Here is a 15,293-nt window from a genome sequence, read left to right as displayed (position 1 = left end):
AAGGAGCATCTTCCTCCTGCCCCTATGGAAGAGCGGAATGCAGGTGTGGGCTGGGAGAGAGGCTTTACTGAAACCAAGCTCAGTCTGGGCAGCCCAAAGGCTGGGAAAGGGGGTCTGTTCCTCCCTCCCAGAGCTGTCCGTGGGGTCTGTGTCCAGCACAGCACTTCCCACAGGAAGCTCCAGGGTTGCCTTGTCCTGGCATCCCATGGGACTGAACTGCCCGTGCTGCCCTTCATGTCCTGTTCTCCATCCCAGCAGTGGGGTCAGAGAGGGACTGGCTCAGCCTGTTCCCTGTGCTCTCCTTGGCAGGGGCGTTGTTTTCCTCAACCAACCGCCGGATCTCTGCCCAGGCCTCATCCAGGTGCTGGGATGGACGGATCCAACGGAGGAATAAACCTGGGAGAGAAGGGGCTGGGTGTTATTTCAGCCCTGTCGGCGAGGGAAAGGCAGAGCAGCTTCCCCTCAGCCAGCCCAGCTCGGGGCTGAGGATGGATGTTGGGAGGATCCCACTCACCCTGCCAGAGCTGGATGCTCTGGGGCTCCACAGAGGGCCAGATCACCAGGGCGTTGTGCGAGTAGAGAGGGTTCAGGAGCTTCTGCTGCTCCTCGGGCTGGTTCAACCAGGCCCAGAGCGAGTGTGTGCTCTCCTTCACCTTGCACAGGCTCCTGTGGGACACGGGGGATGCGTTTCAGTCCCTGCCAGGGCTCACGGGGTTTGCCGTGACCCAAACCGTGACCAGGAGGGGATTTGTTGGAGTTGCTTCTTGGGGACAGCACTGTCCCCACCCCTCTCACCTCTCCTTCTCGTTGTTGCAGAGGAAGGTGCCGTAGGCCGAGGCGTAGGCGTTGTCGAAGAGGGAGAGGAGGAGGTGCTCCCCAAATTCCAGGGAGAAGGGGAACTGGCGGCTCAGCTGCCACACACAGTCGAGGAAGAGCAGGAAAAGCGGTGCCTCCTGCTTCAGCCGGGCGTGGGAATAGGCGGAGTGGGCGCAGCGGAGGTGGAAGGGGTGTCCGGCCTGTGGGACCCCGAGGGGGGGGGGATATGGGGCTGAGGGTGCCCAGCCAGGCTGGGATCCCCATCCCCCTCGGAGCTGCCGCTCTCACCTGGATCCACTCCCGCTCCAGCAGCCCCTGGAATCCCGCCAGGGTGCGGCAGGACGGGTCCAGGATCACCTGGGCCAGCGCTGTCACCAGCAGCGTCGTGTCCGTCCCCTCCGCCCCGTGCACCAGCACCTTGGCCTCCTCCCTGTCGGGATCAACCCGGGATGGTGCCCGGATTTTGTGCCACGCTGGGAGTTGGGGGAAGGGGGGGGCTTTGGGGTGCAGCCCCCTTACCTGTCCATGCACTGGGCAGCCAGGCAGGCCGTGCTCAGGGCTGCCTTGACGTGGCTGAGCCAGCGGCTGCTCTCCAGCCGGCCCAGCCAGCGGTCCATGCTCAGGGAGGGGTCACTGCAGGCTTCCACCAGCTTGGCGAAGCTCTCCTGCAGCGGGCGGCCCCTGGGAGCGGGGAGAGAGGTGCTGGGGGCTTGGTGACTCTTTTGTGGGGGTGGAGCCCCCACGTCATGCCAGGCAGTGCGATCACCCATGATCAGCACAGCCCTCACCTCTCCAGGGGCCGGTGCAGCCTCCTCCACTGTGGGTAGGAGGATTTGGGCTCTGTGCCTCCCCCGGTCATCCGAGCCTGCTTTGCTGCCTGGGCCGAGCGTGTGTCGATGATGAAGCCCCTCTCCCCCTCGTCCAGGATCATCCCCAGCAGCATCTCGTCCTCGCGGCACCGCCTGCGGTTGGGTCCCGTCAGGGGTTGGCTGCTGCGGAGCATCACCTGCAGGGTGAGAAAAGGGGGGCACTGGGGGACCCCACGGTGTGGGGAGGCTTCCAGCCACCTTTCCCTGGTGGTGGTGGGAGAGGGGATGATGGGGTGGGGCGGACTCACGGTGCGGTTTTTGGGGTGGAAGTAGCTGAGGATGGGGAACCTCCCACCCTGCCGGAACCGGGCAGCCTTTCTCAGGGCCTCGTCGCCCACGGCCGCCGGCACAATCACGGCGGGAGGGTACGTGGGGCAGGTGCTGAAGTCCTGGTTCACGGTGCTCAGCCGCCACTGGCTCGTCTGGGGCAGACACGGGGTCAGGGGGAGCCCTGGCACCCAGCCCGGTGTGAGTGGGGGGACTCAGGTCTCCTTCCAGCCTCACCTGCGAGGAGATCTGCTGGAAGTACTGCTCGAGGGGGAACTGGTGCCACCCTTCCTCGAGCTTCAGGCTCGGGGGTCTGTAGAAGAACGGGTACATCATCATCACGGAGTCCACCGAGGAGAGGGCCTGGAGCAGCGGGAGCAAAGGTGGCGCTGGTCACAGGGAATGTGGCTGGGAATGTCCCCAGGGCTCTGCAAACCCTGTTCCCTGCTCCTGGCCGCATCCCAGCACGAGGCGAGGGCTGGGCAGCACCAGCGGCCCCACGGGGCACCCTGTGCCAGCGCTGCTTGAGCTGAGTGCTTATTTACCCAGTGAACGACAGAGACGCAGAGCAAACACGGCGGGGCCGCTTTCCCCTGGCAACCCTTTGCTGCCCGGGGCTCACCTCGATGGAGCTGGCGATGTTGAGACACTCCTCCATGCCCGGGATCTCCAGCTGCAGCACCTTCAGGTCTTTGCACCGCAGCGTGATGGTGCCGGAGGAGCCGGCGAGCCTGGGGGAGGCAGGAAGGGGGTCAGGGCTGGCCGGGGGGTCCGTGCGCGCACAGACGGACACACGGACAGCGCCGAGCTGCCCTCTCCCCTCCCGAGGGCTGTGCTGGTGCGGTTGCCAAATCTCTGGCTCTCGTCTGCCCCCGGAGCCGGGATTTCCACCGTCTGTCTGCCCTGGACGGGGCACGGCGGGCGCCGCGGCGGTTGGCAGAGCCAAGGGAGCGTTAAAAGCCAAACCTGGTGTCCCGGGCGGAGCCGTTAGTCCGGGGGGGTTGGTACCAGCCTAAATTCTGCACTCTGAGGAGAAGAGGAGGTCAGCGCCCGGTGCTGCCGTGCTGGGCCGTGAGGAAGAGGAAGGAGAAGGCTCGGCGGGCAGCACCCAGGGGTGGCCGTGCTCTGCTCGGGAACGCTCCAGCTCGGGAGGAAGGGGTGACAGGGCCGGGGAGGGAGCGCGGGGCAGCCGCGGGGCGGGGACCGGCACACGCACCTCTTCTCCACGGCGTCCACGTTGCGGATGAGCAGCCAGAGCTCCACGTCCCCGCCGGGGCAGGAGGAGAGGAGCAGGTGGTGGCTGGTGATGCACAGGGTGCCCCTCACCGCCGGCAGCCCCGCGCACGACAGCAGCACGTTCTCCACCGTCGCCGTCTTGATCAGCTCCGAGAACTCCATGGCCGGCTCTGCCCGGCGCCGGGGACTGGGGAGGGAGAAAGGGGAAATCCTGCGGCCGCACGGCCCGGCTGGAAACCCCTTCTTCCCTCTGCGTCACGGCCTCACCCGCTCTGGGTGTTTGCGCTGTCACCTTCAGCGGACGGAGCTGCGAAACGCAGCCGGGGGGACGTTTCCTCCCCGGGGAAACTGAGGCACGAGGCGGGGGGGTTGAGCTGACCCCGGGCTCCCACCCCAAGCCGGGTATCCCGTGCAGGCTGCGCTGCAGGGAGGCGATTTTTGGCGAAAATGGGAACGCAGGGAGCAGCTCCAGGTCCTTCCCTACCACCCCGTCACCAGCCCCCCCCCGACCCGGCTCCCAGGGCCCCGTGGGCTCTGCCAGGGCCCCTGTGCCCACAGTCCCCCCCCCCCAGGCCTGGGGATGGGGCAGGAGCTGCTGCCAAGGCCCCTGGGTGAGGAGGAAGAGGAGGGTAGGCACCTGGCAGTGCCCCTGCCACCCCTTTGCTTACCTGCTCGGGCTGGGGGGGCAGGTGGGGACCTCAGCGGGCAGGGGGGGACCTCGGGTGGCAAGCAGAGACCTTGGGGTGCAAGTGGGAGGACAGTGGGGTGCAGGCAGAGGACCTCGGAATGCCCACGGGGAGCTCCTGGGCATAAGCAGGGGACCGTGGGGTGCAAGCAGGGACCGTGGGGTGCAAGGGAGAATCTCAGGGTGCAATAGGAGACTGTGGGGTGGCACCAGGGACCCCGGGGTGCAAGCGGGGGACCCCAGAGTGCCGACAGACACAAGCGGAGGAGCTCGGGGCGCAAGCGGGGGGGGGGCGGCGATGCCCCGCACAGCCCGGCCGGGGCGGCGGATGTCGGGTTTAAGGTGGCCCGGTCCGGAGGGACGGGGCGCTCCCCGGCGTTGGGGGGGCTCCCGGGGTGGGCTGGGGGGCGGGGGTGTCGCCGCGTGGGGTGCGGGAGCGAGGGGACACGCGCGGGGCCGCGGGAGGGACACGCGAAGGAGAGGCGGGGGCTCGCTCGCAGCGCTGGCGAGGCACGCGTGGAATTTGGGGGGCACTCCGGGGGCGCCGGAGGGTCGGGGGCGGGTGTCCGAGGGGCAGGTGAGACCCGTGGGACACAGGTAAGACCCGGGCCCCACCGCTGCTGCCCCTGGAGCCCCCCGGGGCAGGGAGGAAGGGGGAGAGGGCAGATCCCAACGCGGTTCCACCTTAACGTCCCGTCCGGGTGCGGGACCCCGGCTGCCCCTTGTGCCTCCCCCACCCCCCCCGGGTTTTTTTTTCTTCCTTTGGGTTTTTTTTGGCCCCCCCCCCCCCGGGGGGGGGGGGGGGGGGGCGGCTGCGCCCGGGGATAAATCATTCCCGCTCCTCCGTGCCCGGTGAAGGCTTCGTCCGGGAACGGGGAGTCTCCTCCCAGCCGGAGACAATGATGCTAAAAACGAAAAGGAAAAAAAACAAAACAAAAAACCCACGACAACCTCGAATAAACCCAAAAACCCTCCTCCTTTGCACTCCTCTGGATAAGGAAATTCCTGCCCATCGGAATTGTCCTCGGGGGATGGATAAATAGCTGGGAATCGGGCACAGCTGGGGGAGTGAGGGAGTGGGTGGTTGGGTGGTCGTGGCCAGGGTAGAGGCTTCATTTCCACGGTGGGTGGGTTGTTGAGTGGGCAGAGGTCACCCGAGGGGCTCGGGGGGCTGCGGGGGGTCCCACCATGGCCCTCAGCCAGCTGAAGTTCAAGGAGCTGGGTGAGGAGGAGCCCACCTGGGAGGAGGAGAACCTGGACAGTGTGAAGGCTCTGACGGCCAAGCTGAAGCTGCAGACCCGGAGACCCTCGTACCTGGAGTGGGAGGCCCGGGTGAGGGGGCAGCGCTGGGGCACCTCGGGGGGGGCCCGGGGGGTTGAGCAGGGCCCTGGGCACCCCGAGGACCAGCTGGGTGGTGGCGTCTGTGGCTTTGCCACCATGGAGGCGGCTCTGGAGTGGCTGAGGACGGAGCTGGTGAGTAGCTGGCAGTGGGATGAGGGGTGAGATGGGACCACAGGGCTGCCCCGTGCCCGACCTCATGCAGCAGTGAGGGAACGTGGCAGGGTCAGCGGGGGCTTTGCTCCTTTGCCCGGCTCGGGGGGTGCACAAGGATTTTTGCAAGGCACACGTGGATTTTTGGAAGACACACGTGGCTCTGCAGTGCCACAGCTCTGCCCCTGTCCCCTCACCACGCTGTTGGGGTCTGCACTTGTCACCCCCCCCCGCTCTGCTGGTGGCACTGCTGCTGTGGACTCTTGATGTGGCACGTGGTGACTTCCAGAGGGTGGCACCCAAAATCCCTCAGGACTCAGGGCAGCCGGAGCTGAGCCGTGGTGCTGCCAGCCCTGCTCCAAGAGGCAGTACCATGCGAAATGCCACCACCCCCATGGGGCACAGGGTGTTTGGGGGCGCCCAGTAGCCTGTCCCTGAGGCAGCAACAGGGTAAAAAGCCCACGGGCATCAGACACTGTGCCCACCTCAGGACTGCGTGCGTGGGCTCTGTGCTGTCCCAGGGTGGGTTTGTTCCCTGGTCAAGCCCCATCCCTGCTGCCCCATCACCCCTGCAGCTGATCCGGGGGGTGATCCCGCTCCATCCTGACTCCAGTCTCCCCTCCAGAGGGAGATGCAGGCTGTGGACCAGCGCCTGGCCCAGCAGCTGATGCGCCTGCGGGCGCGGCTGCACCGGCTCAAGGTGGAGCAGGCCTGTCACCAGCACAAGGAGATGCTGGACGACGCCACCTTCGGCCTCGAGGGCTGCGAGGAAGACTCGGATCTGCTCTGCAACATCCCCCCCAAGGCCGCCTTCCTGCTCTCCACGCCCCTCAAGCACATCGGGGTCACCCGCATGAACATCAACTCCCGGCGCTTCTCCCTCTGCTGATCCCCCCACGGGGGGCCGGGTGGGAGCCCCGCGGGCACCCACGGGTGCATCTGGACCTGGCAGGACTTGAGGATCACTTCCCAAATCCCTCGGGACTCAGAGCTGTGGTGCTGCCAGCCCTGCTCCAGGGGCAGTGCCATGGGAAATGCCACCACCCCCATGGGGCACAGGGCGTTCTGTGTCCCTAAGGACAGTGGGGTCAAGCAGGGCGGAAAATGTTGGGAGCAGCCCTTTGAGGCGGAATAAAAGGAGGTGAAGGTGAGGGGTAGGGTGATGTTTTTTTCTGTATTTTCATGTACCCAGGCACCTCCCTGGACTCGTAGATGTGGCTCCAAGATTTTTGCTGTGGGGACCGGGGAGGGTGGGAGGGAGGTGACAGCACAAACTGCCACTTTGGGGATGTGACTTCCGCAGAGCACCGTGAGCAAGCAGTGCCAGGGACAACCCAGGGAAGCTGTGGGATGACCCAGGGATCATTTTGGGGGCTGCTTCTCCTTCCCAGGCCACGGGGAGAGCCTGATGTGCCCCCCAGGCTGCCACAACCCCCCCTCCCCTCCCGACACAGCTGGGCTTCCTGTGCCTCACCGAGCTGGTACCTGCGGCTTCGTGTTTGATCTCAGAAGCCAAGACAATGGTGTTGTGGTTGCTCTGCTCTGAGCTGTCTTCAAAACACAGGGCTGGCAGCCTGGCAGGGGCACAGGGTGTCCCCCTGGCTTCAGCCCCTGCCCCCGTGGCTGTCCGGGTGCCAAAGTCTGTGGTGACACAGCGGTGGTGGCCAAAAAAGGGGGTTTTGAGGTGCAGGGTGAGTCCTACAACGCGTGTAGGGTCTGGTGGGGTCAGGGGCAGCTGGTACAGGGCACTGCCAACCTGAGCCCTGGAGAGGTGACTGGGGGGGGTCGGGCAGCAGGTGACAACCCCCTGCCTGTCCCTGACCCTTCTCCCGCCCCGTGGGGACCCCACAGTCACCACTGAGGGTCTCAGCACGCCCCGGGCGAGGGGACAGCCCGCGCTGGGACCCTCGCGGCGGCGGGGATGGCAGGAAGCCCTCGGGGTTTGTCGCTCGCTCTTGCGGTCGGGCACGAGCTGCGAACGAGCTGCTGCGAGAGTTTTGCTCATGAGGCAGGAAATCGACCGGGGCAGGCGGGAGCAGGAGCAGGAGCAGGAGCGAGAGCGCCCTCGGGGAGCACGGCCCGCACCTCGGGGGGCTCCGCGCCGCGCCCCGCAGGGTCCCCGGCGGGATGGGCAGGACGTGAGGAGGGGACGGGAGCTCCGCCAGGGAATGGGGGTCTGAGAAGGGCCGGGCATCACCTCCTGCCAACAGGTAAGAGCTGGGGGTGGAGGGTCTGCGCCGTGCAGAGATGGGAGATGGGGACCACTGGGTCAGTGGAGTGTCTGCTGTGCTCCCCGAGTGCCCCTCGGAGGGGTGGAAATGGAGATTTGGGCTTGCAGTGAGTGGTGGGGGGATGTGAGCGCCCGGGTGAGGGATGGGGGGATTCAGCCTGTGCCCCTCACTCCTCTGTGCCCCCCCAGTTGGGGTGAAACTCGCTGTCCCAACATTCTCTGCCTGCCCAGGGGTCCTGCCCGGGGTGGGAGCACCGGCCCCCTCACAGGGCTCTTCCCAAGGCCCCCCTTTCCTGGGCAAAGTGAGAGTTTTGTCCCCAGGGCTGTGGGTGAGAGCGGTGGAGGGGCAGGTAGCAGCTCAGTGCTGGGGTGCTGGGGTTTGCTTCCCAGTTTGGGGGTTTGCTTCCCAGTTTGGGAGTTCAGACGTTGAGACAAACCCATTTTTGGTGCTGCCCCGGTGCAAAGACCCTCCTGCTGCAGCAGCAGCTTTGGGGCTGGCATCCTTTGTGTTGCTGTGAGGCTGTGCCAGCGCAGGGCTGGTCACCCAGTGAGTCACAGCTGGCTGGAGGACACTCTGGTGAACCTTGAAGAGCATCAGGGATGGGGTCAGCCCGGCCTTCAGCCCGCCCACACCCATGAACAAACCAACCCAACCTGGCCGGAGCAGAAAGGCCGGCTCAGGGCAGGGAGATGGGGGGCTCCAAACACACTCCAGGGCCAAAACAGGGACAGGAACAGAGAAGGACACGCAGATACCTCCTGGGGGACACACTGAGCACGGGGCAGGGGCGCCTACACGTCCCTCCCAGGCGCCTTCGCAGCAGAAATTCGGTTTGCACAGATGCAGTCACCAAAAGCCGACTTCAAACGCCCCTTTTTCCCCCCCGGCGTGGCCCAGGTGAAACGGCTGCTCGGTGGAAATTACGCTGTGGCTTGGGGCTGTAAGAAAAAAGGCAGAGTAGCAGCACCTCCCTCCCCACCCCGGCTCCGTGCAGGGAGGAAAAAACACCTCCTGGCACCGCTCGCCTTTGGTAAAGGTGCCTGAAGGGCTGTGGGGAGCTCTGGGGGGTCGGGGGCTTCTCCTCTGCGGGGTCAGGGTGGTGCTGGGGGGGTGGAGGTGGGCTTTGCTGCTGCTGGGCATCGCTGTGGCCCTGCCTGCTCCTCCTGCCTGCAGCAGGAGCCCCTTTTTGGGTGCCAAAGTGAGTCCCCAGATGGGGTCACCAGAAGGCACCGGGGTGGTTTTCAGCAGTGTTGTGTGGCATGGGGGGAAGAGGGGGTCACTAATCTGTGTTGTCCTCACCAAAACTGCCAGTCACCCGCTCCCCTTGGTGGTGGGCTCCCCGAGGTGGCACCGTGGGGATGGTCCCTGTGTCCCTGCTGGCCCTGGACCCGAGGGAGGGGGCTCCTGGTCTGGAAAACCAGCCCTGGCAGTGCAGGCTGGGGGGACTCTGACTGGCAGTGTCCTCTGGCTGAGGCTGGTGGCACAGGGGGTTGGCAGCACCCCGGGGACCCTGCACCCTCCCTGGGGACCCCCTGCAAGCCTCTTCCCCATGTGCCCACTCAAATGAAGCCCCCAGCACGGAAAGGGATGGATTTATGGCAATGGCGGAAACCAAGGCCAAAGCGGTGCCAGCAGTGCCAGCAGCCAGTCTGTCTCCCAGAAAAGCATCTCCCAGGGCTCAGCAGGGCACCAGGAGAGGATGGGGACCCTCCCAGTCGTGCCACTCACTGCCAGATCAGAGCTCCCACTCAGCGCCGGCGCAGCGGCCACCGGTTTTGGGGTGGTGGGACAGACACACCCCGGGCTGGCTCGTGGTGACTCGGGGCTCCCAGAGCCCGTGGAAACCACGCCGGGGCCCCCAGAGAGCCCCCAGAGCTGAGCCTGGAGAGCAGGGTTTGGAGGCCAGGTCTTGGTGGAGACAAATCCCGGCCGTGTGGGCGTGGGGGATTCTGCGGAAGAGCTTTTTCCGGGGCCGTGGGCCGCCGTTCCCACACGATGCACTGTGGGGCTCCCAAAACCACGGGGGTTTTGTGCCATCATCAGCATTTTTGGGAAGGTCAGAGGTGCCCGGGTGGTTTGCAGAGCCCTTGTGACACTCATGACATCCCTGCCCACACCAGGGTCCCGGGGACACTGGGGGCAGCCCCGCGCCGGCTCCGTGGCACCAGGGCCGGTCCTCGAGGTTGAGGTGGAACATCTTCCTGGATGTTTCGGGGTGAGCTACACAGGATGAGGGGCCCCAGAGCAGGGGTGGGGGTTTAAGGACATCCCTGATGCAGGAGAAATAGGGGTGAGTGTGGGGGAGAGGCTGAGAGCTCGTGGGAGAGATGGAAATCAGAGGCGGCACAGGGTGGGTGGGGAGCGCCCACATCCACCTCTGACCCCAGGAGCTGCTTTTGGGGGGTGCCAGGTCCAGCCAAACCTCATCAAACACAAGGGCCATGCACGAGTGTATTAATTATTAATGGGGTATTGATGATCAGATTGTTATCTGGCTGAAGAACAGAGGGATCAGCCCAAGGGAAGGATGGAGGGTGGGAAGGAGCTGGTGGGAAAGGGGAGCCTCACACTGGGGGACTAATTGCCTTCAGTGATTTTTAATTAACGAGGCCAGAACAAATTAGGAGGAAATAAGGGCTGGTGACAGGGAGCCAGGGGATGTCCCCAGTTCAGCTGAGGAGTGTGCAGGGTGGGCCATGCCCTGTGGGAAGCCAGATGGATGGATGTGGGGATAGGGGTGTCCTGGAACGGGAGGAGAGGGGAGCCTGGGGGTGTGAAGGCTTCCCCTCACCACCTCTGCCCCCCCAGGCACCATGGGCTGCTGCTGCAGCTCAGACTACGACGATGACTGGATTGAGAACATCGACATCTGTGAGCACTGCAATTACCCCATTGACCCCAACAGCAAGAGCCAGGTGAGGAGGGGGTGAGAGACCCCCAACGCGGTGGCCAAATGCCTCCAGAGGTGGCCATGGGGTGGCCAAACCCTGGCGGGCGAGGGCTCACGGGGCTCCTCAACCCCTGGCAGAGGCTGATCCGCAACGGCTCCGAGGTGCAAGACCCTCTGGTGTCCTACGAGTCCACGTCCCCGCCGTGCTCCCCCATGCAAGGTGAGGTCTGGCCGTGGCAGGGGGGTGGCTGGGACACCCCCAAGCTGGCCACTGCCACCCTGTCCCTCCCCTTGTCCCCCCAGACAAGCTGGTGGTGGCCCTGTACAACTACGAGCCCAAGCACGACGGGGACCTGCGGCTGCGGAAGGGAGAGAAGCTCCGTGTCCTGGAGGAGTGAGCGAGCGCCAACCACGTCCCAGCACCGACCCTGGCACGGCCCCGCGGCTCCTGTGCTGGCAGGGGGGGCTGTGCAGGGTCCTGGCAGCTGTATGGGGGGGGTCTCACCTCACCGTGTCCTTGCAGGAATGGGGAGTGGTGGAAGGCACAGTCGCTCACCACCGGCCAGGAGGGATTGATCCCCTACAACTTCGTGGCCTTGGTGAACAGCCTGGAGCCCGAGCCGTGAGTAGGGATGGAGCGGGAGCTGTGCCCTGGCAGAGGGGGACGGAGCCAGGAGCACCCCAGAAGTGCTGGTGGGTGAAGGCACAGCCTGATCCCCCCCTCCCATCCCTGTGTCCCCAGGTGGTTCTTCAAGAACATCAGCCGCAAGGACGCCGAGCGGCAGCTCCTGGCGTCGGGCAACACGCACGGCTCCTTCCTCATCCGGGAGAGCGAGACCTCCAAAGGTACCTTCCCGCCCTGGGAGAGGCCCTGGGAAGCACTGGGAGGGGCGTGGGGGGTCCCACACGGTGCCCGTGTCCCCAGGCTCGTACTCGCTGTCCGTGCGGGACCTGGATGAGACCCAGGGAGAGACGGTGAAGCACTACAAGATCCGGAACATGGACAACGGCGGCTTCTACATCTCCCCCCGCGTCCCCTTCGGCAGCCTCAGGGAGCTGGTGCAGCACTACACACGTATGGGATGGCCGGGGGGGATGGGAACGGGGTGGGAATGGGGTGGGAATGGGGTGGGAATGGAGCGGGATGGGGTGGAACCGGGATGGGATAAGAATGGGGTGAGATGGGACAGGATGGAATGGGATAGGGTGGGATGAGACCAGATGGGATGGGATGGGACAGGATGGAATGGAATAGGGTGGGATGGACTGGATGGGATTGGACAGGACAGGATGGAATGGAACAGGGTGGGATGAGACCAGATGGGATGGGACAGGACAGGATGGAATGGGATAGTATGGGATGGGAATGGAATAGGAATGGGGCAGGATGGGATAGGATTGGATGGGATGGGAATGGAATAGGAATGGGGTGGGATGGGACAGGATTGGATGGGATGGGAATGGAACAGGAATAGGGCAGGATGGGAGAGTGATGGGACAGGATTGGATGGGATGGGAATGGAATAGGAATAGGGCGGGATGGGACAGGATTGGATAGGACAGGATGAAATGGGAATGGCACAGAATCGGACAGAATGGGACAAAACAGAATGGGAATGGGATGGGATGGGATGGGATAGGATGGGATGGGACTGGGATAGGATGACATGGGATGGGACAGGACGGAATGGGAATGGGATGGGATGGGATGGGATGGGATGGGATGAGCAGGACACGCTGCTCCACGTGCCCCAGCCAAGCCATCGGCCTGTGCCCCGCTCCTGGTGCCTCTGCCTGCCCTGACCCCCCCTGTGCCTCCCCCCACCCCAGGCAGCTCCGACGGGCTCTGCACCCGCCTGGGCAAACCCTGCCGGACGCAGAAGCCGCAGAAGCCGTGGTGGCAGGACGAGTGGGAGGTGCCCAGGGAGTCCCTGAAGCTGGTGGAGAAGCTGGGAGCGGGGCAGTTTGGAGAGGTCTGGATGGGTGAGTGAGTCAGGGCAAAACTGGGGCCCCACGGCACCCTCGGGATGGGAGGGATCCAGCTGGGATCTCTCATGGAGCAGCCAGCACAGCCCTGGGTGTGGGACCCATGGCTTTCCACAGGGGTTCTGGGAGAAGGGAGAATCCTTCTGGATCACCCAGAGCAGCCCAAGCTTCTTCCTTTCCCATCCCAGTCACCCTTATCCCTGTTCCACTGCAAGGATGGAATGACAGGGGTCCTGTCCTCGTGGAGCTGGGCTCTGCTCGCCATGGGAACAGCTGCTGGCTTTGTCCCCACTTGGGAAGTGTCCCTTGCTGTGTCTGTGGCTCTGGCTGGAATTCTGGGACCAGTGGGGGCCTTGAGAGTGTGGTGATCCAGCCACAAAAGCACCTCCTGCTGCTGAGTGCCACAGTGGGGAAGGCACTGGGGCTGCCCTGCTCCTCTCCCCCACTGAAGAGGGGTCTCTGCCTTCACTCCCACGGGTGCTGCCTGTCCCACAAAGTCCCCTCCTGGTTCCCAACCAGAGTCAGGCTTTGGCACCACTGCCTGCCCCCCCCCAGCTCCCCCTCCTGCTCAAAACCCAGTGACCTCCTGTCCTTGTGGTCACTAAAAGCCACACGTTAAAGTATCTGCCTGGTGGGTTAAGGTGTGATCACAGATTTTAGCCCAGGGCAGGGCTGTGACCACCACAAAAATCCTCCGGCCACGTCGTGACAGTCCAGGGTGTGGGAGTCCCTCTTCAAGCCAAACTTTACAGCCTTCCACTGACCTTTGCAACCTCCAGCATCTCTCCCTCGTGGAGTCTTGGCTTGGGATGCTCCAGACCCACAGAGCAGCCCCCACGCTGCCTGCTTGGCTGGGGCACTGCCGGTGCCACCCGTCCCCGGGGGGGTCCCTCTCCCCATCCCGCTCTTCCCTGCTCTCCACAGGCTTCTACAACGGGCACACCAAGGTGGCTGTGAAGAGCCTGAAGGCGGGCAGCATGTCCCCCAGCGCCTTCCTGGCCGAGGCCAACCTCATGAAGAACCTGCAGCACCCGCGGCTGGTGCGGCTCTACGCCGTGGTCACCAAGGAGCCCATCTACATCATCACCGAGTACATGGAGAAGGGTGAGACCCCTACAAGGGTGAGACCCCCCCCCAGGCGCTGCCCACCCCGCGTGGGGGTGGCTGGGGGAGCTGTGGAGAGGGTCATTTAGGCTGGAAAACTCCTCCAAGGTCGAGTCCGGCCTTTTCCCCGATGCCCAGCCCAGAGCGCCACGTCCAGTCGTTCCTTGGACACCTCCAGGGGTGGGGACTCCACCTCTTCCCTGGCCACTTCCAAAAGTCCAGTCTTTCAGCTCCTGGCTGTCCCATCCAGCTGTTTGTGCTGGTTTATGTGTCACTTTGGCATCCCTGCCATGCTCTGCCTTTGCGTTGTCTCGGGGATAACGGAGGGCAGAAGGACATTGAAGGGTGTTCTCCTGCCCACCCTCCCCTGCCCACCTTCCTGGGGCACTGTGAGCTTCCCAGCCCCACATTTTGGGTTGCAGTGGGTGACAGTGCCCTGGTGACCCCTCCACCACCACCACATGACCCCGAGGTGCTGGGGAGGGGGGCAGTGTGTGTTTTGGTGCTCAGACCTGCTGCCCTCCCTGCAGGCAGCCTCGTGGACTTCCTCAAAACCTCAGAAGGAGTCAAGCTCGGCATCAACAAGCTCCTGGACATGGCTGCACAGGTGAGGGGGGCAGGGACAAGGGGCTGGGGCTGGGAGGGCTCTGCGGGGACGTAGCCGGGGCTGTTCATTGCAACCCCCCCTCTCCAAATGACAGATCTCCGAAGGCATGGCCTTCATCGAGGCCAAGAACTACATCCACCGTGACCTGAGAGCCGCCAACATCCTCGTCTCGGAGGCGCTGTGCTGCAAAATCGCCGATTTCGGGCTGGCCCGGCTCATCGAGGACAACGAGTACACGGCTCGAGAGGGTGGGACCCTCCCGTTCCCCCTGCCCCGGGGGTGCACAGAGCTCGGGGACGCGGCAGGAGGGACCCCCGCCCACCCCGGTCCTCTGGGGGGGTCCCCACCGCGCCCCGGGAGCAGGAGGGGGGTGCAGTGACAGGAGCTGCGGAAGAGGGGAGCAGGGAGGGGGGTGCAGGGACACTTTTTCCTCCTCCACCTCTCTCCCCTCAGCTGGGGGGGCTGCAGGACCCTGCTTGCCCACCCGACCCTGCTCTTGGTGGCTACTGCAGGGACAGGGGTGCCAGCCCACCGCCGGGCAGCGGGGGACAGGAGGGGCTGGATGCCACCAAACCCAGGTCATCGGCAGGGACCGAGCCTGACCCGGGGTTTCACAGCAGATTAAACAAAGAGGCGTGATCCCAGCTCTTCCAGGACGCTTCATTCCCTCCCCTCCCGCTGTTTTTTCCAGGGGCTAAATTCCCCATCAAGTGGACGGCGCCGGAGGCCATTAATTACGGGACGTTCACCATCAAGTCGGACGTGTGGTCCTTCGGCATCCTGCTCACCGAGATCGTCACCTACGGCCGGATCCCGTATCCAGGTCAGGATTTCCCGGCAGCTGGAAGGATCTCCCGTGGCAGCGGGGCTGGCACACGCGAGCGCACGCCCACGAGTGTGGACATGCACTCCCGCACGCACACACGGCTCCTCCAGCCTGGCTCCCTGCCCTCCGCAGCCAGGGATCCAACCCCTTCCCGAGGCACATTCCCGAAAGACACCTGGAGGGGCGTTTGGAGGCGGTGGAAGGGGGTGGAAGCTTCCCCGGGGGGGGTTGGGGTGGCACCTGTGACATGGGGGTGACCCAAACTGAGTCCTGTGCATTGTCCTG

At 64.7% G+C, this 15,293-nt stretch overlaps 3 protein-coding genes across 5 annotated transcripts in view; 2 read left to right on the top strand and 1 right to left on the bottom strand.

Annotated features, from left to right (window-relative positions):
• Positions 1-46: 46 nt before the first annotated feature.
• On the bottom strand, positions 47-3,483 carry LOC113976317 (myotubularin-related protein 9-like). Of its 2 annotated transcripts, XM_027701387.1 has the most exons (11): positions 3,169-3,483; positions 2,919-2,978; positions 2,575-2,683; positions 2,190-2,315; positions 1,934-2,107; positions 1,605-1,822; positions 1,336-1,497; positions 1,105-1,246; positions 796-1,016; positions 515-666; positions 47-396 (listed from the first exon to the last, which is right to left on the bottom strand). In XM_027701387.1, exons 1-11 carry the CDS (start codon positions 3,348-3,350, stop codon positions 233-235), a joined length of 1,710 nt encoding a protein of 569 aa, XP_027557188.1. In that variant the 5' UTR covers positions 3,351-3,483; the 3' UTR covers positions 47-232. The 2 variants fall into 2 exon arrangements, with proteins under 2 accessions (XP_027557188.1, XP_027557189.1); XM_027701388.1 differs by lacking the exon at positions 2,919-2,978.
• Positions 3,484-3,545: 62 nt separating this feature from the next.
• FAM167B (family with sequence similarity 167 member B) lies at positions 3,546-6,515 on the top strand. Of its 2 annotated transcripts, XM_027701398.1 has the most exons (3): positions 3,546-3,817; positions 4,424-5,346; positions 5,990-6,515. In XM_027701398.1, exons 2-3 carry the CDS (start codon positions 5,062-5,064, stop codon positions 6,251-6,253), a joined length of 549 nt encoding a protein of 182 aa, XP_027557199.1. In that variant the 5' UTR covers positions 3,546-3,817; positions 4,424-5,061; the 3' UTR covers positions 6,254-6,515. The 2 variants fall into 2 exon arrangements, with proteins under 2 accessions (XP_027557199.1, XP_027557198.1); XM_027701397.1 differs by lacking the exon at positions 3,546-3,817 and having other exon boundaries at positions 4,382-5,346.
• Positions 6,516-9,771: 3,256 nt separating this feature from the next.
• LCK (LCK proto-oncogene, Src family tyrosine kinase) overlaps positions 9,772-15,293 on the top strand; it is a 22,555-nt gene continuing 17,033 nt past the window's right edge. The window contains exons 1-12 of the mRNA XM_027701319.1: positions 9,772-9,810; positions 10,404-10,510; positions 10,624-10,705; positions 10,789-10,879; positions 11,009-11,107; positions 11,228-11,331; positions 11,411-11,560; positions 12,316-12,468; positions 13,396-13,575; positions 14,106-14,182; positions 14,277-14,430; positions 14,874-15,005. Of these exons, the coding sequence (XP_027557120.1) occupies positions 9,801-9,810; positions 10,404-10,510; positions 10,624-10,705; positions 10,789-10,879; positions 11,009-11,107; positions 11,228-11,331; positions 11,411-11,560; positions 12,316-12,468; positions 13,396-13,575; positions 14,106-14,182; positions 14,277-14,430; positions 14,874-15,005 (1,339 nt within the window). The 5' untranslated portion in view covers positions 9,772-9,800. The remainder of the gene's footprint in view (positions 9,811-10,403; positions 10,511-10,623; positions 10,706-10,788; positions 10,880-11,008; positions 11,108-11,227; positions 11,332-11,410; positions 11,561-12,315; positions 12,469-13,395; positions 13,576-14,105; positions 14,183-14,276; positions 14,431-14,873; positions 15,006-15,293) is intronic.

This window comes from Neopelma chrysocephalum, unplaced genomic scaffold, assembly GCF_003984885.1.
Source record: "Neopelma chrysocephalum unplaced genomic scaffold, ASM398488v2 Primary Assembly neopelma1_155, whole genome shotgun sequence".
Lineage (NCBI taxonomy): Eukaryota > Metazoa > Chordata > Aves > Passeriformes > Pipridae > Neopelma > Neopelma chrysocephalum.
Note: the sequence above shows the minus strand (reverse complement) of the source record. Positions and strands in the feature narration are given on the sequence as shown.